The sequence below is a fragment of the Oreochromis aureus genome, linkage group 1, assembly GCF_013358895.1.
Source record: "Oreochromis aureus strain Israel breed Guangdong linkage group 1, ZZ_aureus, whole genome shotgun sequence".
In the NCBI taxonomy this organism is placed as follows: domain Eukaryota; kingdom Metazoa; phylum Chordata; class Actinopteri; order Cichliformes; family Cichlidae; genus Oreochromis; species Oreochromis aureus.
In genome coordinates, this window is record NC_052942.1 from 24,398,979 (window position 1) to 24,425,399 (window position 26,421).

At 39.1% G+C, this 26,421-nt stretch overlaps 2 protein-coding genes across 4 annotated transcripts in view; both read left to right on the top strand.

Moving 5' to 3' along the window:
• The window catches only part of si:dkey-234i14.2 (heterogeneous nuclear ribonucleoprotein C), a 38,184-nt gene extending 14,540 nt beyond the window's left edge, over nucleotides 1-23,644 (top strand). The window contains exons 3-7 of one of the 2 annotated variants that reach the window (XM_031759563.2): nucleotides 12,382-12,432; nucleotides 18,552-18,721; nucleotides 20,164-20,277; nucleotides 21,390-21,547; nucleotides 21,922-23,644. In XM_031759563.2, coding sequence (XP_031615423.1) covers nucleotides 12,382-12,432; nucleotides 18,552-18,721; nucleotides 20,164-20,277; nucleotides 21,390-21,547; nucleotides 21,922-21,960 — 532 coding nt within the window. In that variant the 3' untranslated portion in view covers nucleotides 21,961-23,644. The remainder of the gene's footprint in view (nucleotides 1-12,381; nucleotides 12,433-18,551; nucleotides 18,722-20,163; nucleotides 20,278-21,389; nucleotides 21,548-21,921) is intronic. The other variant, XM_039611143.1, reaches the window with a different exon arrangement.
• A 947-nt stretch (nucleotides 23,645-24,591) lies between these two features.
• Nucleotides 24,592-26,409, top strand: uraha (urate (5-hydroxyiso-) hydrolase a). 2 transcript variants are annotated; one of them, XM_031759542.2, is made up of 4 exons: nucleotides 24,592-24,772; nucleotides 25,092-25,231; nucleotides 25,352-25,487; nucleotides 25,652-26,409. In XM_031759542.2, the coding sequence occupies exons 1-4, from the start codon at nucleotides 24,719-24,721 to the stop codon at nucleotides 25,739-25,741; spliced, it is 420 nt and encodes a 139-aa protein (XP_031615402.1). In that variant the 5' UTR covers nucleotides 24,592-24,718; the 3' UTR covers nucleotides 25,742-26,409. The 2 variants fall into 2 exon arrangements, with proteins under 2 accessions (XP_031615402.1, XP_039467100.1); XM_039611166.1 differs by having other exon boundaries at nucleotides 24,634-24,772; nucleotides 25,056-25,231.
• Nucleotides 26,410-26,421: the final 12 nt, after the last annotated feature.

Below are 26,421 nucleotides of genomic sequence, written 5' to 3' on the forward strand. Positions count from 1 at the left end.
CGGTGACCAATATCCACATGTCAACATCAATATTAAAACCATTTGCCTAATATTTTGTAGGTCCCGCTCATTAACCCTCATACAGTGTTCTGCACATCCTGCAGATATTCCTTAATTTCAGGAGGTTACTGGCTGGGTCAGTGCTTGGGCTCTTGGTAGTATTGACCCATTCCTGAGCAGTTTTTTGTGGTGGGGCAGGGTGTGGGAGGCTGCTGATGTTAGAGTGTGGTGTACCGACTGGGTGGGGATCCTTTATCTATAAGGATTGCTAGTTAGGTGGTACATCGACATAAACAACAGAACCCAAGATTACCAAGCAGAATATTACGTTGTAATGAGAAGATCAGTGTCAGTAGTTTTAATATTGTGGCTGATCAGTGTACGTTTCCACAGTCTTTGTATTGCTGTGTCTCACTTCCAATTACTTCTTGGATCGCAGGACTGTAGCTGACGCGCACTACCAGGGACCAGAAGACACAGAAAACGTACTCAAAGTTTATTCTGATGAGAGCTGCAGAATGGCACACAGATAGGGAAAGGTGAGCAGTACAAACAATGAGTGGCTCAGGGAGTACAGTGGAAAGGGTGATGATGGGAGGGGTGTGTTTGAGCATGTCAGCGTTTGGGAGGCAGGAGTGGCCTGAACCTGAAAAGCTCACTGTCAGCACAGAGAGGTAATGGGGGTTAGCGGGGTGAACAGAGGAGGTGAATAGTGAGTATGTGTGAGTATATAAACAAGTGTGAGTTTGTACAAAGACCACTACGGTATTTTAGTAACCCCACTGACCCTCATGGTTGCAGATGAACAACAATGGAAATGTATGTAATGCATACGAAACTGTTTGTCAGTTTGTTGCAGGATTTTGCACAAAATTATTTATTTTCAGTCTGTAAAAAGCCAGCTTGCACACATCTTTAAGTGGACATCTTGTTGTTTCCTGTCCTTTGCCAAAATGTGCAAATAACATCCTTTTTTTTTTTTCATGATAATCAAAAACAGACAAAACCTTTTTTTGACCTTGGGGCCCCATGAGGAACAGATTCATGCACATGCACACACTTCAAAGTTTCCTCCTTGCAACTTTACACTCCATTTATTCTTGCAACCTCACCTGCACCCACATCGATGTTTTCATCAAAGGGTCATTGGTCAACTAAATACATTCCTTTATTCATAACACACACCTAACATCACATGGGTGACACGGTTATCTGTAGACAGATGAAACACTAAAACTCAAAAGTACTACACTGTGTGCCATGTATGTATGCATTAAGTACTACAGTACAAACAAATTTCTATATGTGTTTTTGTTCATCTCAGACTCATAAGCTCCAGGTGCAAGATTCAAAAGACTAGATCATAGACTGTATATAACAAATGGGCATAGTTATCATCATTTCACTTTCTGGTTTATTGATTTGGACTTTTGAAGCCTTGTTGTTATGTTATGAACTGCAGTTTTTGGCACTTCTGGGATTTTTGAGACCAGTGGGCTATCACACATGTTTCTGGACAGACTTAATATGAATTTTCACCTTTAAAATGTACCTCATGTTCTGTCTGAGTACATTAAAATTTATTGGAATACCCTATTTAAAAATTCTTGACTGTGCGTATGTTAATTTGGATCATAATAACAATATGCTATTAAAATTACTTGATGACTGCACAGTGCAGAAAATAAATTGTAAGGCAAATCCATTCCTTCCATAAGTCAGTCCTGTTCATTATTTTGCAACATGTTCTGCAGTAACTCAGTACAAAAATAGATATTAAAGGGGAAGCTAACATGAAAAGAAATGCTATAGAAAATCTTATGTCACATAAATTTGTTATTTTCCTTATTTTTTTAAATTTATGTGTAATTGTTTTTCACAAATGCAAAGCCACATAAACCACACAGCATGCAGTAATCATTAGTTGTGCATTTGTTAAAAACTTTTGACAGCATCTGTTTGACCATTTAGTTCTGCTGCATTACCTTAGATTTCCTTAAAATTCTGCTAACGACTTCGTTTCCACAGCACCATACTGCGTAGTTTGTCTCTGAGCTGTGCAAACACAATGTCTTGAAGTATTACACTTGTCTCCCTCCTTTTAGACACATGTGCCACTTGATTCATCTGCCGCTTTCAGTTTTTGTGTTAGCAAGAGTCAGACAGATACAGGGAGGCTGTTGACAGAGCACAGCTCATGTTAGCTGAGGTTAAAATTTTGTCCAGTGAGGATTGTGGACTGCAGTCTGAAGTTGACTCAGCAAATGTCAGTCCTGTCGATCACAGTTAAAACCACAGACGGCTCTCGTGAGGGGCTTTCTGAATGGCAGCTTATTGTTTGCCCTAGATATCCTCTAAATGTTCATGTCCTCTCTTGCTAGGTGATGTGGAAGCTGACTGCGTTTTCTCCATGGCTAAATGTGAAAAGTCTGACTAGACACAGCTGCTCACACACGCTGAAAGCTGTTTTATTTTTGTTGCATTTTTATGACAGCGCCTTGTCTTTATTGCTTTTCTTTTGATAGAGAGCAAAGACGTTAATTTTAGCTCGGTGTAACCATGCTGCTTTGCCCTTTATGCAGTTGAGCCAAACTGACTTTTAGCTTTTAATTCTTCAGTAATATCAGGACAGCAGCATAGTTCAGAACATGGAAACGATGCAGGGGCTTGACAGAGTTGAAAGGGCTAGAAGGATTAATTACTCCAGGCAGCTTTGGTTAACCTTTTAAGTTAGCACTTTAAGTCGGTTCTGATGGGGGACCTTGTTAGTGGAAGTGTCTTGATATTTCTGTTCCTTTCACCCCTGTGGGTAATGGCTGGATTGGAGGGGTGCCGTGCATGTCACTTGTCACCTTCTCGTGTAATGCTGCTAATTAGCACTAAATATCCTGATCTCTGAAATTTCCAATTACTGCTCCCAGTGAGACCTGAGCTTTTGATAAATAACACCATACTAAAGCAGTTGGCCCTCCTGGAGAGAAGCCACACATATAAGTCTTCAAAGAGGTACATGCAACACATTACTTACAGTCAGATGACATGTTAACAAGGACCTGTCCCCATTTCCTTCACACTCCTTTATGAGCCGTTATCCAAAAGCTCCTTTCAGAGTTATTTTTTGTTGTTGTTTTTTGTTTTTGTTTTTTTAAAGAAGAAGCTTCATTCTCTTATTTTGTTGTATGTTGAGCTGTGTGCAGATGGTCTTAAGTCATGCAGAAGAATTGGACTTATCCCTCTCCAAACACCCTGCCTCCAGGAGGATCAGGCCACGCTGTCGACACTGCTGAGGAGAGACTGTTTCTAGTTCTCATACACATGGAACTAAAGCCACATTTATCTACATATGCACATATTTATGAAGTGCATACATACCTACACCCACATAAGGTGCATACGCGCTCACACTACAGCCGCTGTAGAATTCACCCAGTCACAGGGTACGCTGCATGTCTTCCCCTCATTTAAAAACATGAAGGTTTTGTTTCTGATCTTTTGTTCTTAAACTTGTTTTGTATTTCTGTGTCAAACAGAGGCCAGCCAAATCTAGCACCTGATCAGAGTGAATATGAATATGAAGTGTTTTGTCTGTAAGAACAAAACATGTACAGTATTATTTATTCATGTGCTGTCCTACTACTGAATGCTAAATGAGCAATTAGTAGAAAAGCTGTTTGGGCATCTAATCACAATAAACACCTGCACTGTAAAACCATCTGATTAGAAAGGCAGATGATGTTTTTTGTTTTTTCTTTAGGCATATTCACAGGCCTGCTAGTTCTCTTTTGTTCCCCTCTACTGTATCCACTGATGTGATTCTTTAGTGTTTTATAGCTTTCAGACATTTTAATTTCAGTCTTCAACTGTGCGATCAAAACCTATCTGCAGTTGTGTATGCATATATGCATTTTCCTTTGTGGGAAAACACAAAATGTAAGAATCTGATTGTCAGCTTTCCGTCGCTGTTCACTGGTAATATGTCAAAAGTCCCAAAATGGATGAGAATAACTTCCAGCTCATATTCTGTAGCTGGATGACCGATCAAACAATAACCATACCAGGCCCTACCCCTGCCATGGCTGATCCTACAAGCCCATTGTATCAGCCAGGAATGTCCACACCCTGACAGCTGTGGGAGAATCTGACTCATTCTGCCCAATGTCCGCATCCTCCTGTCTTTAACAAATGCTCCACTCACCCTTTCTCACTGTCTCTGTACCCTTCATTCTATCCACTCTGGTTTAAGTGCTCTGGAAAGGTGGCATTGCTCCGTTCTGTGATGTGAGTGTTAATTTACCGCTGATGATCACTCTTATAAGAGGACATAAGAGATTACTTCTGATGGACATTTGGGCTGGAAGACCAAATAGGGAAAGCACCTTTCTCCTGTACGACACTCTTCATTGAGTCTCCTCTTCAGTGATGTGTGCCAGCCGTCTATATGAACTGCCTGTTATGCTCCACCTCTGCTCCTGGTTCCTTTCCAATGCCTTAGTGATGCAGCAGCACTCCCCAGCTCCTATCTATTAATTTACTACTCTTTTGCACCTCCTTTTGATGGTGATGCTGCCAATCAAACCTAAGGAACTGCTAACCATACAGAGCTATTAAAACTAAAGACAAGAAGGATGAGTGCAATCTGACACATAACCTTTACCTGTTTACCTGTATTTCTAAGACTGAATGAAAAACACTCAGGCCATAATTTAACGTTGATGCATGCATGATATACATTTATGAGCTCAATTAGTTACAATTGGGTTGTAGCTGTATAACACCATCCTGGAGTATGGGCAGTATATTCAAGTAATGCAGACCAGTGGGCCAAGCAGTAAGGGATGTCCATAAGTAGATTGCACAGTGATGTGCTATTGATTAGCTACTGTCATTGATTGAACCAGCAAGATGTGTGATTGCTGCATGTTGAAATAGGTTCTCAGGAAATTTATGCTTAGTAAAATGTTAGAATACAAAACAAAAACTAGTATTTAATGGCTGTGTGAGGCCATCAGGCAGCAAGGCATTTTTTCTAGTCTCAAGCACATTTAAGATGTACAAAGATAATAGATGAGGCAAATTGAAAAACTGTCCTGCGGTCTGACAACGCAAAATTTCAAATATTTTTTTAATGATATCCCCCAGGCTAACAAGGAGAGGAACCATGCAGTTGTACTTTAATTAATGCTGACACTATATACAGGTTTTGTAACTGCCTTGCCTATTTCATCAAGACACTGCCAAACTACTTTCAGCAAATGTAACAACAATGTTGCTCAGTAATAAAAAAGAGCTTGAGTGCTATCTTATAGAGATGCACCAATGGCAATTTTTCTTGGCAGTTATTCATTTTTTCCCCAAGTGCAAAAGCCATAACACTGATATCAGTTTGAAGCATAATTAACTGTGCATGCTGCATCTATCAAACAGACAGATGTTTGTAGTTTATGCAGAATAATTGGTAATGATTGTCATCTCTGCACAGGCTTAAACTGACCACATTATATAAATCCATCAGAAATCAAATAAAATTGCTCTATAGTTCATATATATATACAGTATAAGTAGATGTGGCTCTGTATGTTGAAAGCAAGCCATTATATTGAAGTATCTTAGATGCATTTTACAAAATAAAAAGGACTTGGGGAAATAAATTAAAAATGTGAGTGGAATGGAGAGAATACAAGTGACAGTGATTAAATGAAAGTGAAAGAGGGAGTAGATTAGCTCAGAGTCCATCCTTAGAGAGTGCCTGATAGGGTGAACAAGCTGCCAGCACTCCCTTCATCTTCCCCTCCTCCCCCATCAAAGCTTCTCTGCTCTTATCTTCATCACGCTCACCCTTAATATATCATGGTCTGTCTTTCTTCTCTTTCTCTCTTTGTGTCTCCTCTCATTGTCAGTCCATGAGCATGATTGTAGTCTCCCCCCCCCCCTTTTTTTTGTGGCAGGGGATAATGAAAACTCCTATGTCATAGTTTTTACACAGAGTAATCTCATTTCTTCTTCACTGCTTCCTGTTTCCAGTCTCCCTGAGTTGGTGTGGGCTGTGCAATGTGTTCCCTCTTGATTATTCAGCTGTGTTTTGTTTTCCATATTTTTCACTGTAACTGAGTAGGGGGGCATGGTGACTACTGAACTAGCAATTCTTATTATGCAAAATGTCAACGAGACAAATAAATAAGACTTAGTTTTTCCATATTCTACATGTTTTATAATTATAATGTTAACTGGACTCCTGTACTAACAAAAAAATGCAATTACACTGAAAAAAAGCATTTTTAATAATTGTTATTTACATTAATGTGAGCTTGTCTGGGATGTTTACCACTCTACAGTTTAGCAGTCTGTCCTCAGGTTTCTTGAGCTACATTTTTGTCATGTTTCACTGCGCTACACATTGACGTACCCAGTGTACAATAATAACCTCGTTTGACCTTTGCCTTTCCATCACAAATGATATGGAGCTCTGGGAGTCGGTGCTGAGCCATTAGGGGGAAATGACACCTACAAGCATCAGAGATAGGCTCATAAAAAGTTTCTTGTCTGTCATTCATTTAAATCCTCACTTGAAATTAGTTTTTTCATCATTATTTAAACTTTTCTTTTTAACTATAACTGAACACATGCAAGGAAAGTCGTCTTTTCTTCAATACAAAATATTGTTTTCATGGCAAAATGAACAATTAAACTTGACAGTTTCTTTCAAACTGCAGTAAGTTGCTTGATCTCTAACTGAAACAAGTGAAAATAAAGAGGCAGAAACAATTAGCTGAAACTGAGTTGCTGTACACCCACCTTTACCTGACATTTTTTACTGTACCAAACAAAAGCAGATGCAGTAGATTTATATAACAAAACAAAAGCAATGTACATAAATTTGTAGTATAATTTAATAACTTCACCAGATAACAGGACATTGACCTTTGCTCATACTGAGGCTTTTACCATGGCTGCTGGCTTATGGCTGGTTCTGAGCTTGGGATGGTATTACATTTAGCCACTTAACTTTGTTAACTTCTTTCACTGTCCATATTCAGCTGGGTAAAGATTTTAAGTGTCTGATGAGGTTTGTTGCTATAGACATTTTTGTGGTGCTCCTCTTGTGGTTTGCTTTGGCGAACTTTGTGTCTTCATTGACAGTGAGGGGCTTCCATGCTAACAACATGTGAGTGTGACTGTTTGCCTGTGCCACTGTGCGCGTGTTGTGCATGCATAAAATGGAATTCCTTCTAGTCGGACATGCACGAGGCTGACTGGCTGATCTAAGGTCAAAATGTTGGAATCAACCAATTCCAGTCCCTGGCTGGTCAGTTTGTGCATCTCTAATCAGGATCTCTTATTTCTCCATCACATACTAATATACATTACAAGTAAGAAGTTTGGAAAAGACAGGATAGTTTGAGTATTTCAAAAACTAATGATCTTGAATAATCAGACTGGTCCAGAATAAATGGCCAGAGTTACTCTGATAATGATGTCTATAGGGAGAAAAACGTACCATGAATTCAATACTAACTATTTTAGCAGGTGGGCCAGAACACAGAAGACCACATGGGATGATACTTCTGTCCACTAAGAACAGGAAACTGAGGCGTTAGTAACAACAGTGCGTCAAAACTTGAAAAATGTTGTCTGATTTAATGAGTCTTCATGACTTTAAAAGCTTTGATTCATCCACTCTTGTAACAACAACTCGCACTAATGGTGGTCATGTAATTGTGTTGGGGGTGTTTGAGCCCCTTAGTACCAGCTGAGCATCATTTAAATCCCACAGTCTACCTGAGTATTGTTGCTGAACATGTCCAGCCCTTTATGACTGCAAATTGCTAATCAGCAGAATGTGGCACCATGTCTCAAAGCTCATTTTGTCTTGTTTCTTGAGCATGAGAATGCATTCACTGTAGTAAAATGGCCTCCACAGTCACCAGATCTCTCTCCAACAGAGAACCTTTAGCATGTGGTGAAACAGGAGCTTTGCGCCATGAAAGTGTTATCCACAAATCTGCAGCAACTACATGATGTCAATATGAGGGACATCCCCTGAATCTGTGTCATGGAAAACTAAGGAGGTTCTGATGGGGAATCCATTAATTAATTAGTATACATGCAAAAACGCTGTTTACTGACTGACTAAGCTTTTGGACCTTGGTCAGATCATCACACTCACTACATTATCTTTCCAATTAGGAGTCATTGCTCTGTGTGTACTTAATGCATTTTCACATTGTTTGAGTCCATAGAGTCACACTTACTACATAGCTGTTGGAGTTATCCAGTAAGCACAAAGGGTTTTTTACTTTTCTAAGGAAAGAGCAAAGAAAAGGTAAAGGCGAGGGAAAGAAACATTAAACTGTATTAAATAAAATACAAAATGGAAAACACATTAGTCTGAAGCAAAATTAAACTTAAGCATTTAAATATGCATTTTTTATTCATTCTAAACATATAGACACCTAGATATCGTGATCAAAATCATAACATTTCATGAAGGCTAAATTTAAAATAGAAGTTTGACTTATTTTTAGGCCAAGTTGTTGTAGTTCTTCTTTTCAGTGTCACTGTCACTCACCACTGTCACGAAAGTTTTAATTCATTGTCAGTAAAATTTTAAAATTGCCTGATTTGGTTCTAAATTAATTGAACTACATAACTAGTAATTAAACACAGTGCACACAAACAATGTACACAAAAATATACTCACACAATCTGTTAAGTTCTGATGGTGTTTTGCCTTTGGTGGGAATTTATGTTGGCGGAAATCCCTGGGATGCTTTGTTTACAGAAACAGATTACAGATGCCTGATCTCCACATTCACACACGCGCGTGCGTGCAGCCAGGCAGGCTTGTTGAGGCTAAAATGATTTATAGCCAGCCATGTCTAATGGATTGCTTTGGCACTTGAGAAATTATGAAAAAGAATTAATTAGCCTTTAGTGACCCTGCTGTCCATCTGCCTCTCTCTCTCCTGGCAGAGGCGCTTGGCTGATCACTTTGCATGTAATTACAGGTTAAATGGGCTGTGCTTACCTGTCACAGATTCATCTTCGCTAAATCACATAAAAAATACCTAGGTGTATCATTACTGCAGTATGGTGAGATTTTAATGGGCCAAACACTATTACAAGATAAATAAAGAGTTTGTTATCCAACATTTAGGGGTTGGGTGACAGCTAATCACTCTATATGACTCGTACTGTTTACATTGTAACGTTGTTACTGTGAATTTTGTACATACAATACCAGTAATTCAATACAAGAGCTAACACCCAACAAAAGGAAAATTTTTATTGATCAAAATAAAGTGACCAAGTGGAAATGAAACACTATAAAAGCTTTAATCAACAAAAACAAAGAAATCATTTTGAATTAAGCCTTCAATATTTGCAATTTACATGATTTAACGAATAAAAAATACTTTGCCATATAGCCTTACAAACAGCCAAAGGTAAACCAGAGAATCTCACAGCAAAAGAAACGAACAGAAAGTGAACAGCAGCTTAGTTCCCCCTCAGTGGGGATTATGGTGAATAGCTGTTATTTTCTCTCGTCTAGTTGAATTCACTTGGAGAACAGAAAGCCCTGTTCGGGTAAGAAGCTGTGGAGTTGCTGCTTCCCTTTGTCCTCCTCTGTCCTCAGTGTGTCCTTAACTGGTACAAGGATAAAAGGCAAATTCACTGAAATTGCTTTCTTAATTTTATACCTTCAAATGCGAGAGAATTACATGTTACCTAAGAAAATGAACTAAAACAACTTGTAGACCTTGTTCATTTCAATTAGGCTAACAGAAGGCCATCTTTAAATTGGACTGAAATTGCACTTTGCATTTTTGGCAAGTGTACAGCTCAGGCATGAGTACATGTTATGAATTATTTTGTGGTTTCCTGTCTCCTGAGCTCAGAAAACCAGCTGGTATGAGACAGAGAAGAGTCCGTGAGAGCGATACTGGAGGAGATGTGATTATGGTTCACTCCAAAATAAGCCTGCACTTCAGATCAACACAAACACACAGTACTAAGGCTGAGACGTTATTATGTTTGTCTTGCTTTGTATGTAATTCTGACTGTGTGGCACTCACTTTAGTCCCCTGATGTTTCTCCTTACACACAAGAACACCTCCTCTTTGAGATGAGCTGCATAACAAGAGAACCACAGCCCCCCTGCGAGCGACAGATAGGCAGATGGCAGGGACTTTGGTTTTGGTCGATTCCAAAAATATGTTGAAGTCTCCTGAAAAAATTTGATATACCAATCTGAAGGTATACATAAATGGCACAAGTCAACAACACAAATGAATGAATTAATACAATTTCATACCCCATCTTCATATGCACCACATTTTCTTGCACCCCTTTCAGTAAAGGGTAATGGACCACAAAACTCCCAGTACATAAGAGAAACCCATCTTGGTGTCAAATCCATGCGGAAATATAAATCAGCTAAGCTCTACAGAACTTTTTACAGTTGGTTTATTCTCTCTCAGCTCATTGTTTTGGATTTCTGGCTAGCAGCATCACAGCCTTGGTTTTCATACAGTGTACGTTTTGGCTGCAACAGCATGTTATTTCTAGCAAAAGGGCTCGGATAAATCTACCGTACACACTGTAGTCATCACAGTGGAGTAATTAGTTAGTCATATTCAGCTGCATGTATTGTAGATTTATATTGCATAACCAACGGCAGGATGCAAGACACAGGTGTAGAACATAAGGTGAGCTTTTTATGCTGATTAGTTTAGAGAATTCGAAAGTCCAAAATCCAAAGAACACAACGTATAAAACCAGGGAATTCTGGTTTTACAGAGCTAAGGAATACACAATTACACAGACGACATAACAAAGGACAAGGGAAGACTGAAACAATGTATACAACAGATAATGAGGATAGGGAAAAGAGGTGGAAAACCACACACAGCTCCATCAAGCAATCAAGAAAACAATCAAGACGACAAGCAGGAGAAACAAAATTAGACTAGATACAGAAGATCAAACTACTACCAAAATAAAACAGGAAGTAAGTGAGTTAGATAAGCAGGAAAACAAGATTAACTTGACTCGGAAGACAGAAGAAGGCAGGAGAACATTCAAAGAGATAAGACAAACACAGAGACAAGACTAAAGGAACAGATTGGAAACACAAAAGGGAACTAACTAAATACAAACTTCAAAGTTACCTCTAAGTAAAAACAGAAATCTAAAAAAATAAAATATAAATGAAGATAATTATGAATCAATACAACTCATGAAAAAGAACACTTGAAAACTGTATGAATAGAACGGTAAATATTAAAGAGAAACAAAATACACAGAAATCCAATGCAAGGACAACTTAAAATGCAAGTCTTACATAATCGGTTAAATATATAGGAGGTATTTTTTTGTTTCAAAAGAAACAAAGAATAGAAATCAAACACAAATCTCATCTCCAAACAAAAATGGATCATGAAGTCAAAAATTAAAAACTCTAAGACCATGACATTAGTTGCTAAGAGACTATATTTATAGATTGGCGGTATGTAATATTGTGAATAAATCTTGCAGAGCAAAATAAAATAAAATAAATTAGTTAATAATACTAATAATATTCTTGTAGGGCATTTACCTTTCAACTTTTGTGATTTGGCGCTACATGAATTGAATTGAATTGATTTGAATTGAATTGAATTCAACCATAAGGCTGACTAAGGGACAAATAGAGAGACTGAGGTCATTTTAAACAGAGAGAAAACATGACAAATAAATAAACAAATGACAGACAGACATAGCAGAGTGAGTCAGCGAGAGACACAATGAGACAGAGGGAGGATGAGCAACATGGAGGGATTATTAGTGACTCTGTGAAGGGATTAGGGAGGAATGCTGAGGTCTGACACACTAGAATGTGAAATTGCAGTGGCTTAATGTCACATTTCCCCCCTCCACTTCCTCTGCTCTTTTCCGCAGGTACGGACCATTCACTCCAGTCACATCACTCACCTGCCTCTGAGTCTCTCTCTCCTCTCTCTCTCTCCCTCTCTCTCTCATTCTGACACATATGCATCACTGCTTACCTCACCAAGCTTACACATAGAGGTGTTCAGTGGGTGGCACAGTTGGAGCATGATCCAATTTCTATGGATTATCCACCTTGGATGATGCAGCAGAGCAAATTTGATGTTTTTTTTTCTGGCTGGCTGGAGATCATGAACATTGTATTCTTTCCAGATGAAGTGTTTGTACTGTATAACTCTGTTGAGACTTACATTTACAGACTGACACACCAACCAAGCATGCTGTCAGTTATGTGAAAAATGTGATAGCTTTGGTAAAAGCCCATCATGTAGTTTTGACAAATTCTTGACCATTCACCTCATCTCCCCTCCGTCTTTTTCTCCACCTCTCCTGCAGATCTGAGTTCGACCTGGACTATGACAGCTATCACGAGGACTACTATGACAGGTACTGCCAGAAAGCTATGCATGGCAGCCTGTACACCTTATTGCTTGTCTGTGTGTCACAGGTGGCTAAAGGCAGAGGCTAAAGCGGATTCATCATCCTGACAGCCGCTGGTAGTGTCTGCTCCCTGTTGCTGTCTCCCACACAGCTGTCAGTCATTCTGTCTTTGCTTACAGTGTACCCATTTACTACACAACCTCACTAGTCACACACACACACACACACACACACACACACACACACACACACACACACACACACACACACACACACACACACACACACACACACATATATCCAAACACATCACAAACTGTATCTTTACACACTATTTACAGACACTAAAACGGTGGGTTTTGATGTGTATTCTAAATCAAGGGTGTCCTGAAGATACATTTGCACAAAGATAAAGAAGGCTGGCTGAATTTAAGAGGCAGTATGCATTATATACAGTACTGTGCAAAAGTCACCCCTCCTTTGTTTATATTTTTCTTGGAAAATGGGAAAATATGTTCAGTGATTTATTCTAACATGCAAACAATAAACTGCAATGTTTGTATGTTTCAGTATTCTTCAACACAGCCTGAACACTCTAAGTCAAACTTTAGTTTAATTTCTTTAAGCAGTGTTCATGAATAGTTCTCCAGGCTTCTTTGAAGGACATTCAAAGGTCTTCTTTGGATGAACTGATTCAATACTGTTGAGGTCTGGGCTCTGGGGAGGCCAATCCATCACTGATAGTGTTCTGCTGTGTGTTTTTCTATCCAGTTGGCAGTAATTGAAGTAATTTGCTTTACAGATGGTATCGCTTGTTGGCTCAAAATCTGATGATACTCCCAACACTGATGAAGCCTCCACCGTGTTTAACAGATGGCTGTAGACAGTCACTGACCTTCTCTCACATACATATTGATAATGATTTGAATATTGAGTGATGAATGGCTTCTTGACAGCAACCTATCTATTGAGGGCATTTCTGATGAAGCTTCAGCAAACAGTAGATGGATTCACTGAAGGACTAGATGCATCTCTCTTGTGCCAGGTCTTTGCAGGATTTTTTGTTATTTCTTAAGAACACGACCCCAGATACTGTTCATCTGCTTTAGACCTTGTTGGTGCAACAAAACGTTTAATGACGTCAAACTGTGTTATCTTTGGAATATTTCATATATTTACCTGAGGAAAGCGAAACAAATTATGTGTTTTTGCAACAGGCTGTTAGTAACACAAATACTCAGGCAATTGAAAAATGCAAGAAAATCCCTCTCCTAGGAAGAAAAATATAAGAAATGCCACATGCTTCAATACTTTTACTCAGTACTGTGTATTGTATCTTAATCTTTTCTTGAATAACCCAGTGAGATTGTAAACTTCTTGTCTGTTGTGTCTTTGTAAAGTGTTTGGCCAAAACCAGTTTGACAGAACTGCTGAGCTCAATTTTTTAAAGTTTTTGATCTCTTTTACAGGAATGAAAACCATTCCTCGAAAACAGTCACCTAGATGAAGTGACTGTGACAGTTCTAACATAATATTGATATCCTTTTTATACTCAAAAAAGTCTTTTAGTGGCCCCTTGTCCCCATTATTGAAATATTTTTTTGTTTCACCTCTTATTTATTCAAGTTGCTGATTTCAAATCTCCAGGCCTTATTAAGCAGGAAAACTAATAACTGATTTGATTTCCCTCGCACCTTCACTTTCAACTAAAATGAGGTCTTAAGAAGCAACTTGTACTGGAAATGACTGAAAAACTAAAAGTGCCATAACGCTTCACTTTAAATTGGTTGTAGAAAAAAGTGTCAAACATGACAGCTCTTTTTGTGAAAATGTGACAGGTTTTATTTAAGTTTTCTCTTTTAAATTTGCACTTCATACTAGTTTCTGAAAAAGGTTGACAACAGCCATACTCTTAAATTAAGTGACATCTCATAAACACCAAAATCTGTCTTTTGCACAGCATGCATTTGTAGCGTGAGCGCAGCTTTTAGGTAGATGGTGTAGTTAGCTGAGCTTCATTTAGGGTAGCAGCTTTTTTCATTGGTCACCCACTGAAACTGCTCTGGGACCAACCTGCCTCCCCTCAGGCTTCACTTATAATTGCTCCGCTCAGCATATTTGAATAAAAAAGGCAGTCAACTTGCTGCACAGGAGGATAACACCTCATCCTGTAGCTTCTCTTGCACCTAGTTGAGTATTATTGCTGAGTTGAGTGTTACCTGTCATTTTTTTTTCATTGTTTCATATTTTCATGTGGTTTTCCTCGCGTCGCATTTTTTCGTCTTGGTTCAGGGGGGAACACTCACTGCTGATTTTCAATTTGTTTTTAACACAGTGCGTGATTATTCCCCACACTGTTGGCTTGCGCTTTTGACAGCTGTGCGTGTTTGAGTGCATGTGCGTGTATTCCTCTGGGTTTGAGTGAGTGGGAGCTATGCGTGTGTACGCGTGCGCGCACGTTTGCATCTGTGTTTGTTGTTTGTGTACGTCAATATGTGGGAAAGGGAGAAATGACTGTTTTTGCCCGCTGTCCTCTTGAGCAAACACAACAGTAAAGTGTCTTTCAACACAGATAACAGCTCAGGCTGACAAAGCTGCTTTCCATGTGGGGTCTAATCCATGGAGACAAACACTCTCACCCACACTCACACACTTTTCTGTAATCCTCACTCTTCTACCGTCTCTCATTGTCTGAGCTTCTATTCTCTGAGATGACACTTCAAAGCCGGTGTAACAACACATTGTCTATCTGCCCCTGCACACAGCTCTAAAAGACTTTAAACTCCCTTAAGTCTTTGGTTTCTATGTCTCCCTGCACGGACAATGCTCAAAGCCTCTAATCTCACACACTTACGGTGGCCTAATACACTTCATACTTATGTGACATTGTGATGCATATGTGTCTGAGTGTGTATTGTGAATGTGCTAAGAACACAGTCTGTTCAGAAATCACTATATCAAGTAGACAGGCTTCACATAATATGACAGATCAGGAAACAATATAGAAAACTCTTCAGGAAGCCAGACTGTGTCTGACTGACTGGCTAACTGCTCAATCAGTAAATCTAATTGCCATCCAAAATCAAAGTCCTTGCAGATGACAGCTTCTCTTCCGGCTGTTAGCTTGTTATAGACAACAGAGGAACACTTCACTCGCAGGCTTGCAGAAATAATTTCATTTGTTTTCAGACTGTCTTTTATTCTGAAATTTTTAACACTTTGGTTATTTTTTTAAGTCACTGAGTCTATTGTAGTAGTGTCATGGTACTGAATCGTTGACCCAGTGTTCTGTGTTTTTGACCTTTTGCATCATGTTAAATTCATTTTTTGATTTTGAGAACTAAACCTATTTTCTGGATTTTATTAAGCTGGGTTTTCTTATTTAGTTCGTGTGACTAGAAATGGTAGCTTTTGCTGATCCCTGGTAATTTTCTTGCTATATTATTAGAGATCTCTGGTTTAGTTTTAAGTTAATTTAGGGTTATCAGTTTATGTTCCCGCTTCCTTGGTCTGGTTTTTCTGTTTTGTTGCTTGCCTGCCCCTCCTGTCTGCCATGTCTCTCGCCCTCTCTCTCTCATCCCTGTCATATCTCTGTGCTGTCCCCATGTTCTTCTCCCTGTGTTTCATCCTTTGTCTCCCCTAGTCTGTCATGTGTTTCCAAGTTTGTTTATCCCCATCTTCGTGTCAAGCCCGTGTGTCCTGGTCTGAATCTTGGTTTGCGTGCTACTTCCTGTTTTATTTTTGACAGTCCCTCGTCTCATGTGCATTGTGTTCAGTTTTGCTTCCCGACTCGTTATGCCTGATTTCAAATAAATTGAAAATAATGACAAAGTGATTGAAATTCTTGCAAAATTATTTTAAAAAGAAGCAAACATATAGCAAATGCATGTATTCACAGCCTTTGCCATAACACTCAAAAATGAGCTCAGGTACATCCTGTTTTCACTGATGATCTATCAGATTTTTCAACAACTTGATTCGAGTCCACCTGTGGTAAATTCAGTTGACTGGACATGATTTGGAAATACAAATGTATGCCTAAGTCCCATAGTTGACAGTGCATGTCAGACCACAAACCAAACCAGGACGTCCAAGGTATCATCTGGAGACCTTCAAGACGGAATTGTATCAAGTCACAGATCTGGGGAATGGTACAGTAACATTTCTCCAGCACTGAAGGTCCTGTCATCTGGTCATCTGTAAGAAGTTTAAAACACCAGGGCTTTTCCTAGATTTGGCTGCTCAACCAGGATGAGTGATTGTGGAAGGTCCTTCATCAGGGAGGTGACCCAGATACTGATGTTCCAGCGTTGCTCTGTGGAGAGAGGAGAACCTTCCAGAAGCACTCCACCATCAGACCTGTATGGTAGAGTGGCCAGTCAGTAAAAGGCACATGACAGCCCACCTGGTGTTTGCCAAAATGCATCTGAAGGATCCTCAGACCAGACTGAACTTTTTGGGCTGAATGCCAAGAGTCTGGAGGACACCGGGCACTGCGCATCACCTGGCAAATACCAGAGCTACACCATGCTACGGTGAAGCATGGTGGTGGCAGCATCATATTCTAGGGATGGTTTTTTGGCAGCAGGAACTGTGAGACTAGTCAGGGTCAAGGGAAAGATCCTTGATGATAACCTCCTCAAGAGCGCTATGAACCTTGGACTGGAGCAAAGGTTCAGCTTTGAAAAGGACAACGACCCTAAACACACAGCCAAGAAAACAAAGGAGTCGGAGACCACTCTGTGAATTTCCTTGGCCCAGCTATAGCCCAGACTTAAACCTGACTGAACATCCCTAGGCTGTGCAGGATGTTTCCTATCCAACCTGAGGGATCTTTAGAGATTCTGCATAGAAAAAGGGGAGAAACTGCCCAAAAATAGGTATGCCAAGCTCGTAGCATCATTCTCAAAAGACTTGAGGCTGTAATTGCTAGCATAGGTGCTTCAATAAAGAATACCTATGTAAATGCTATACTTTTGTTTTTATTTTCAACAAATCTGCAGGAATTACAAGCCAACTTTTTTGTCATTGTGTAGAATCACAAGGAGAACATTTTTTTAATCCATTTTGAAATAAGGCTGTTATGTGACAAAGTATGGAACAAGTGAAGCAGTACTTGAATACTTTCTGGATGCACTGTAACATTTAAAACATTAGCTTCCCACACTTTCTACAGGTTTGTCAAGTGATGATTGGTTGGTTTGGATCCTGTAGCTCTGTAGCTTCACCTGGTCACTGGGTCAGTGAGTGTGGAGGCCATTGCATTCTTCAGTCACATCATTATTTCTATTTTTGAAACACCCATGCTCAAACACACAGTGTCATTTTTTGTAACCACTATAGAGGTTGACAGTGATACACCCCCTGTCACCGGCACTACTAGCCTGCCGGGGAGCTATTGATTGGCCCTGACAGAACCAATTACATTCAGTGAAAGATAGAGACATGGAGCTGTCCACAGGGAGGAGGCAATAGTGAGAGTGAGACAGTTTCACTCTCTTGCATTTGATAAATAGAAAATAAAAGTCAAAGGAACATAGAATAGACACACCCATATTTATTTATGACAGCTGGACAACTGCTTTAATTTGCATCTCTTTTCACTTTGTTTGAATATGATTACATTTTTTTGTAGTTCCAGCATAACATCTAAGTTTAGGTATGAATGCTGATTTGAATTTGATACTTTAAGAACTTTGAAAACATACACTATACATTCAGCTGTGCAAGAAAATATTCCAAAATAACATACAAGCAAACTAGTCCCAGTTTTGATGATGCAGTGTGCCCTGCATCAATCTGCCATCTGAGTGAAAGTTAAAGTGGCCTCATGAGCATGAAACATCATCACCACCTGTTGCCTGAAATGGTAGATCTAAAATCTGTGTACTCAGAGGCTGTGAACAGCTCAAATTATCTGCAGAACAGTAATCTACATACAGCTTCTAATTTCAGTCATTTTCACCTATGTGTGACAAAATGCATTGTTTCCAGCCTCTGATTATCATTTCAGACACGAGCACAAAATCACACAGACACAGCTACAGCAGAAAAACACAAGTGTCTGCATGAAAACAGTCATTTAACAATATTTTTTGTTAAAAATGTGTCTACCTAATCTACAGGGTGTATGACTACCAGCGTGTGCCAGCTTCCTTTTCTCCCCTACCCCTGGGACCCAGTCTTGCCAAGCGATCCCGTTCCTCCTCCTACTCCTCTGGGCACAGACGCAGCCGAGACAGAACCCACTCCAAAAGCTCCAGAGCCCACTCTACTAGTTCAGCCACAGCCAAGTGTGAGCAATATGAATGGGATGTCACTGAGATTTGATTGTTGTGGAAAAAACAAACAAACAAATGAAAAAACTAAATGGCTTTATTCTACATATTAAATTAGACGAGTTGGATAATGTAGGTCCCATTGTTTGCCTGAAATGGTAGTAAAGCTCTATGCATTTAAACTTACATGATTAATATAATATATTTTATAAAAAAGAAACCATGCATTTTACAGTGGCACAGTTTTGTAGTTTTGTCTCTCTACACCACCACAGTGAACTCTAAAATCAACCAATCAATTGAAATGCAGACTTTCAGCTTTAAGGGGTTGAAAAAAATCATTGCATTAATTGTTTAGAAATTACAGCAATTTCTGGTCCTCCATTTTCTCAGAGTTAATTAGACAGTTGACTGACAAGCATTTTCACGGCCCGTTCCCTCGTTTTTCCATGACAAGCAGATGAAAGATCTAGAGTTGTTTCCAAGTAATGAACTTGTATTTGGTAGTTGTTCACAGGGACTCTCAATATGAGGTCCAAACAGATGTTGATACAAGTGAACCAAACAGTAGATTCAGAGGCAGAATAAAAATCTTTATCATCAGTCCAAAAATTCTTTGGACAGAATCAATCATGATTAACTTGTACCGGAATGATGGGAATAGAAAAGTACAGAGGAGAAAGGGAACATTTCATTATCTGAAGCATACTGCATGTATGTCCAATATGGCATTATGGCATGGCCATGTATGGCCGTGGAACCGGATCACTATTGTTTATTGATGATGTGACTGCTGATAGAAGTAGCAATGAATGCTGAAGTGTGCAGGTGCTCAGATTCAGCCAAATACTGTAAAACTGATCAGAGCCTCACAGTCCAAGTGGAAAATGAACTAAAGCATACTGCAAAAAGAACTCAAGAGTCTTAAAAGGCAAAGAAATGGGATATTCTTCAATGGCTGGGCCAGTCACCTGATTTCAGCACAACAGAGCATCCTTTTCAGTTATTAAAGATAAAACTGAATGGAGAGACCCAAACATAAGCAGCAACTGAAAGCGGCTGCATAAAGTCCTTACAGAGCATGTCAAGGGAGGAAATGCAGCATTTGATGATGTCCATGGGTTCTTGACTCCCGTTGATCAGACTGAAATGAATTTTCTTCCAACGGTTTAACAGTTGTTGCGATACTTTGGTCAAACCCTTTGAATTAAACCTGATGGTCTGCATCTCAATCACATCTTAATTCATTTAAAATTTACTGTGGCGATGTACTGAGACAAAATTACATGTATATGTGCATATTTGTCTAAATATATATGGACCTAACTGTATATTGATCCAGTGTCCTCACAGAGGTCTCACAGAGCTGAAGTACATTCAGAATTCTTTCCAAAGGTGTTTCCAGGTCGTGTAATTTCCTAATGTCACTTACATTTTCTCGCTCTCTCTGTCCTTGCAGTGGGGATGGAGGAGTTGCAGGTGATTAAAAAGGAGCTGACTCTGATAAAGACACAGATCGATGGGCTGCTTGACAGTCTTGACAGGATGGACACACAGAGGAATGACCACAAAGGTGAGACACTCATTCAGAAAGACAGTGGAGTCGGGTGGCTGTGAGATCGAATGATAGATAATCTATTTGCACATCAGAATCATTTTAAGGAGGACTCCGGCAATATGCCACGTTCAGATTCCTGCTTGATTAGCTCCTCCAGTCACAACCCCAATCAAAATGATTCAGGATCTGTATTGCAGGGAAACTGGGGGATGGGAATGCACTGCATGAATGGAGCCACTCTTATTTTACCTGACATATCAATTATTTTCCTCCAGTCAGGATTTCTTAAAAAGTTGAATCCAGGCGGATATAGGCTGTGGGGGGCGAGGTGTATAGATTTATGGTTGGGATCAAATTATGGAACATGCTGAACAAACAGTGTAGTTGAAGTAACTGACTGATGAGACTTCTGCAAACGCAAATAATCGAGTACTGTGAACAGCAGCAGATCGCTACACACAGAAGGAAGTGCTGTTGCTGCCCTCATGTGGACATCTCCGGGTCACTGCAGCTGGCTACGAGAAAACGGCTCGGGGAATAAAGGACAAAGCTCTATTGTCCTCCTTAAGGAAATTATTTTAGCCGCTGCCTTAATTAAACCGACCATAACTGAAACACTCAATTTACACCACTCCCTCTCACTTGATGCAGTTCAACCTCATCTGAGCTCCCAACCCCTCAGTCACTGTTACACTTAAATGTTGTTGACTGAAGACAGTACTTTAACCTTGAAACCATTATCACAACATCCGACTGAAAAAACAGTCCTGGACAACCTTCGTTTTACTATCTGTGGATTTGCACCTGCAAAAGTCTATGTTAAAACTCTCCTATCTACTTTGATTGACCTTGGCTGATAGATAGCTCTCATCTTTATATTAATTTATCTCCAGCTTTGCTTCATTCCCCTGTCCCTCACTGTCTAGCCTTGCCGTCTCTCATCCCCCTCTCGCTATCATCACATCTGTCCTTCATCTTGTCACTCCCACTCGTTTTTCTGCCTGTCATCTAGTATAAAATCAGAGAACACGAATTTTCTTCAATACGCTGTGCGAACAGCAATTAAGCTCAGATAAAACTGCGAATGTCGTGTGTACATATGTTTATTCTTTTTCTTTTTTTTTCAGGGTCTCCACTGAGAGAGGATAGTCCAGTTGGCTCACCATATGCTGCATCACCCAGCAGCCCAGAGCACTCCCTTTCCTCCCTCTCCCCTCCTAGTTCTCGCCATCGAATTCACAAGGAGAGCCCTGACCTGAGAGAGCCTGACGATGACCACCACACGGTGAATGTTGTTTATAAAGCATATGCTAGTTTAAGGGGATACTGATGCTATGACCAAAAAAAGTTTAATACTTTGTCTGGAACATTATTTTGGTCTCTGTTAGGGCTACATTTTGTGAATATGGATGGGCAGTAATGTTAGAATATAATTGTTAATATTTTTTAGAAAACACAGTTTTTACTTGACAATCATACAGGCAAGAAGCCCACATATTTCAGTCTTATGAGGGCCTTGGACATTAAGCAAGACTTTGCTTCTTGAAATCAGCGTATACTGGCATAACAACATTTTCCTGAGTCATTCTGAGCTGGCAGTTAATGAAATGCCTTCTTTGTTTCCCTCCCACTGTCTGTCTGCCTGTTTGTCTGTCACAGATGAGCAACCACAGCTCTGACCCTGAGGAGGAAATATGAAGGAGGAATGTGAGAAAACGTAAAAGACATGGATAAGGTGCCAAACATGGAGGAAGAGAACCTGAGCCATCAGGCTAACACCCACATCAGAAACTCAACATAGGGTGTACATATCAAATAACATAATGCATTTAATTGAATCACAGCAACTTATTTAACGTGACCATGATCCAGATACAGATCAATTTTGAGAAGCAAGTACACATACATCCGACTGACCAGAACTTGACGGGCTTACCTAAGAGAGTGACAGATAGACCGTGACCTTGCTGTAACAAATAAACAAAACAGAACGATGAATTTATGAGTTTTACATGTCTACCTGAAATGAACCAGTTCTACTGTATGAGTGAGTTTGCACCAACAGCAACACTCCAGCATGAATCACAGTGTTTCAGAAAAATAGGTATGAATCATTAAATCATTATGAAACAAACCTGCCAGTTTATTTTGCTCACGTCAGTATAAAAGATGGACGTAGCTACCGTGATTCACACACTGGTTTCTAAAGTCCTGTTTTGAAGCCTGGAGATGAGCATTTGGCAAACTGGAGAGAGACGTCTCACTTGCTAATGAGCGTGCGATTTCGTACCATAGATAAGCCTCTATTTTGAAACACAGTATTACCCAGGTTTATAAAACAAACTAATTTCTTTTTTTAAATTCAATACGACCCAAAACGAGTGGCAGAGCCCATAAACTGAGCAGGAATGTGTTTACAGGGGTCAAGTCAGAAAGTCATTTTCCCATGGACTTCTAAAGGACCTGAAGTCTTTGTGCAACCACACTGGTGTCTGTCAGATACTATGCAGGTTTTCAAGCACTTCCTCATTAGTTTAATCTTTTACTTCAGATTGTACTTTTTACCATGCACGGGTCACTCTGGGTTTTTTTCTTTGTTTTTATGAAAACAGATGACATACATTAATGTCAGACTTTACACACATTAATCATTTATAAATAGTGTTAATATGAGTGTTTCTACAGCTGCTTCATCATTTTTTTTTTTCCTTTCCCCGTGGAAACAGCAAAATCATTCAGAATGTCAAAAGGCCTTAAGGACCTTGAAGTAAATCATGCACAAAACACATAGGACTAGATATTAATAAAGCATGGGGTTTTTTGAACCATGTAAACATGCCACTGTTTCCAAAATAAGACTGGAACTGGAATATTGTGTGGACAGTATAATGAAAATGAACTCGGTGTTACTTCAAGTATTCTAAAATCTGCACACAGCTCTTTCATTTTTAATGCTTAACTCATATTTTTCAGATATCAGAATTTAGCTGGATAATCACTCAGGAGATAAATGGTTTGTTTTCCACCTGTAGGTATGAGTATGAATGATATACTATACCCATTAAGTATTTTCAGAAGGAAAGAGTATTTTATCTCCTTTAAGTGTATTCGAGTAATGTTATAACTCTCTTCCTCTATGTATTAGACACTTTAAGATGTGCAAAGACCCAGGTCGGTGTAATAATGTGTATTATTGTATACTTTACTGTAATTGTTTAGCCGTACGATTTTAATCTTGCTTTAGGACTTCCGTGTGTTTTTTAAAGAAAATAATGATGTTATTATAATTCCTATGGTGTTACATGTTTTTGTTTGCATTCTTAAGATATTGCCAAGTGGAAATACTCATTGTCACTGTAGTAAAAGTATTTTCATATTGAGTATAAACATTATTTGTGGTGTTGTGTTTTTATTCTGAAAGACTGAGGCAAAAGTAGACATTTGATAAGACTTTCCAGCAGCCTGTGAATTTCTGCTGAGTCAAAACACTGAAACAAAATATGACTCATTTTTTATATATGTCAGAGTTTGAAAAACAAAAATCCACCTGCAGCCTTTCCATCAGCAGCTGTCTCTTTAGAAAGCTGGCTTAGCCTGGGAGAGATAATCAAGAGGAAAAGGGAAAGTTTTACTGAGCTGAGATACAGAGGTCACATGTGGGGGAAATGGCCAGGTTTCAGTTTAATTTAGGCTATAGGTCACAAGGACCTGAAAGGGTACTAAAAACTAAGAAATGTAAAAATCTTTTGCTCTCTTTTTCTTATCAGTAATAATATGAATGGTTAATAAACAAACATGGGATGAAGACATGAAATGAAATGTAGCCAAATAGGACAGCCTGGTGATTTTCAGTGATTGATGATGCACATTAACCACATTGCCGTCTTGCGCTCTAATGTCAGCATGCACCTGATGATACAGTTTGATATGGAAGCATCAGAAAAAAGAACTGTATTGCTAAAAAGTCACCATTATGAACTCTGATGCAGAGCTCTGCTGTCAACAATAAAATCAACAAGCCTTTATATTTGACAACTCTGATGCTGAACTCCGGGAGTTGAATTTGAAGCTGAAGGTTTGGGTTGAGTGGTTCATATAAAATTATGTTGTGAATATTTTTTTGCGAAATTCAAGCAGGGGGAAGATGTGAGAATATAACTGACTTTGTTACTTTTGATGCAATTTACTGTGCTAATCTGCTCGGCCCCAGAGGAAGCAACTTTAATCATCCAAGTTCAAAGTGCTGAAAACGAAGTGTGACAAAAGGAGCTCTTGCATAACAAGCGTGCTGTTGACAAAAAGATAAGCACATGTGTACTGAATGTCATACTGAAGAGGACAGTGTTCAGAACTTTGTGGGGGTTTTGTAATAAAGATCTGACACTGTTACATATACCATAAAATTACATTACTCAGTAAAAAACTGCAAACCCTTAATTTTTATTCATCAGTGCTCATGAGCGCATCCAGGCTGCAGCAACTGAAGAGTCAGATTTTGCCTGATAATAAGGTAAGTGTAACATTTTAAGAGATACATGATAAAACTGAAGATTTGTGATTTTAAAAGAAAGTGAAACAGTCTTGTGGAAAATGTTGTGGCAAATTTAAACTGAGGGTTCTGTTGTGGGTGTTGTCTAAAAACGTTAAAGTGCCAAAGATAATTAAACATTGCAAGAACTCACTGGTGCTTTAAGAAAACTACACCGGCATCAGTATCTCATTTGCAAGATGTGAATGCGTGGATATTGTTTCATCTTAATATTACTATTAAATGTGATTCCTCCATATTTAAGCTGCTCTGGTTAAAGTCCTATGCCTTCGGTATGTAGCTCACAGCAATGGCAGGATCACCTAGTCCTCTGACCACACATGTGCTGAACACTGCAATGGGTGTCCCCGGGTCAAATATGGCCCTCAGCCTTTATCAACAAGACCCCTCCACAAACACCTGGAATTTAATTACCACCGGGTAAGAACCTGGAAAAAAAAAGCATCACCAAGAAACCTATAATTATTTGAAAATCTCAAAGACTGCTGTAAAAGTTGATGTCTTTGTGCAAAGCTCTTCAGTCTTATGCTTTTTGAACAGGACCACTAATGATGATGGACGTTGCCCTGGACTTATCACAAAAGAGTCATTTACATCTGGTGTGTACAAAATGCATTTTGAGACGGCTCAGTATTGGGCGAGTTTGGGAGAGACCTGCTTTTACCCCTATGTTGAGGTGAGGAAATGCTAAAACTGTTGATATCTCACAATTTACTTGTGGTCTCACCACGTTTTTTGAGACTAAATCGGTAAATTTGTGTCCAGTTGTAAGCACCTGAATATTAATCTTGGAATTATTTCTGTCATCTTTCTGTTTTTCTTTTTTTTTTCTTTTTGCAGATTGTCTTCACCATAAATGACCCTGGGCAAAAGTACCATATCCCTCTGCTTCTGAGTCGTTTCTCTTACAGTACATACAGAGGGAGCTAGATATCAAGCAAGAGGAACCTCCTGAGACTACTCCACCTGTCAGCTGTTTGACACATCACATGATGGCACTGAATGAACTGTCACACATCATTGGACATATTGACAAGGCACAATACTCCATTTCAATTATTTTTTTTTGTTGTAATAGTGCCACAATACCCTATTTTCTTTCTTTAAACAAACAAACAAAAACACTTATTGATATATGCTGTACTTTAGTCTACCATAGCAACTATTGTAAGCTGTTATTTTAAGATGTGTAACGTCTAAACTATCAAATAATTCATCTCTCTCAATCACCAGCGGAGTTTCTGTATGCGATACAAACTGAAACATATACATATTGATTGATAAATTGTGTTACATGTGCACTGCCTTTAAAAAGAAAGTAACCTTCAAGAAACCTCTTCAGGTTCTGTGAAACCTGAGAGTATATCGTCACAAGAACCATACAAATCACTGTAGGATAAAGATTTTTCATATTTCCAGTTAGAAATCCTTCTTCCAGTATTACTATGAGGTATAACTACTTATTGGTGGTAACTAACAACAGCCCTACCCTAACCCTATATTTTGGAGAAATGTCAAACGGACTTCCTAGGAAAAATGTTATAATGTTATAATGATTGCCAAGACTTGGGAGAATAAAATATATAACTTCAGAGGCATAATGATACAAT

Bases quoted from the DNA above. Each gene is read 5' to 3' on its own strand.
- uraha (XM_031759542.2), top strand. From the start codon at position 24,719: ATGAGCGCATCCAGGCTGCAGCAACTGAAGAGTCAGATTTTGCCTGAT. The intron at 25,232-25,351 runs GTAAGAACCTGG...CTTTTTGAACAG, and splicing joins TGGAATTTAATTACCACCGG to GACCACTAATGATGATGGAC. The intron at 25,488-25,651 runs GTGAGGAAATGC...TTCTTTTTGCAG, and splicing joins GCTTTTACCCCTATGTTGAG to ATTGTCTTCACCATAAATGA.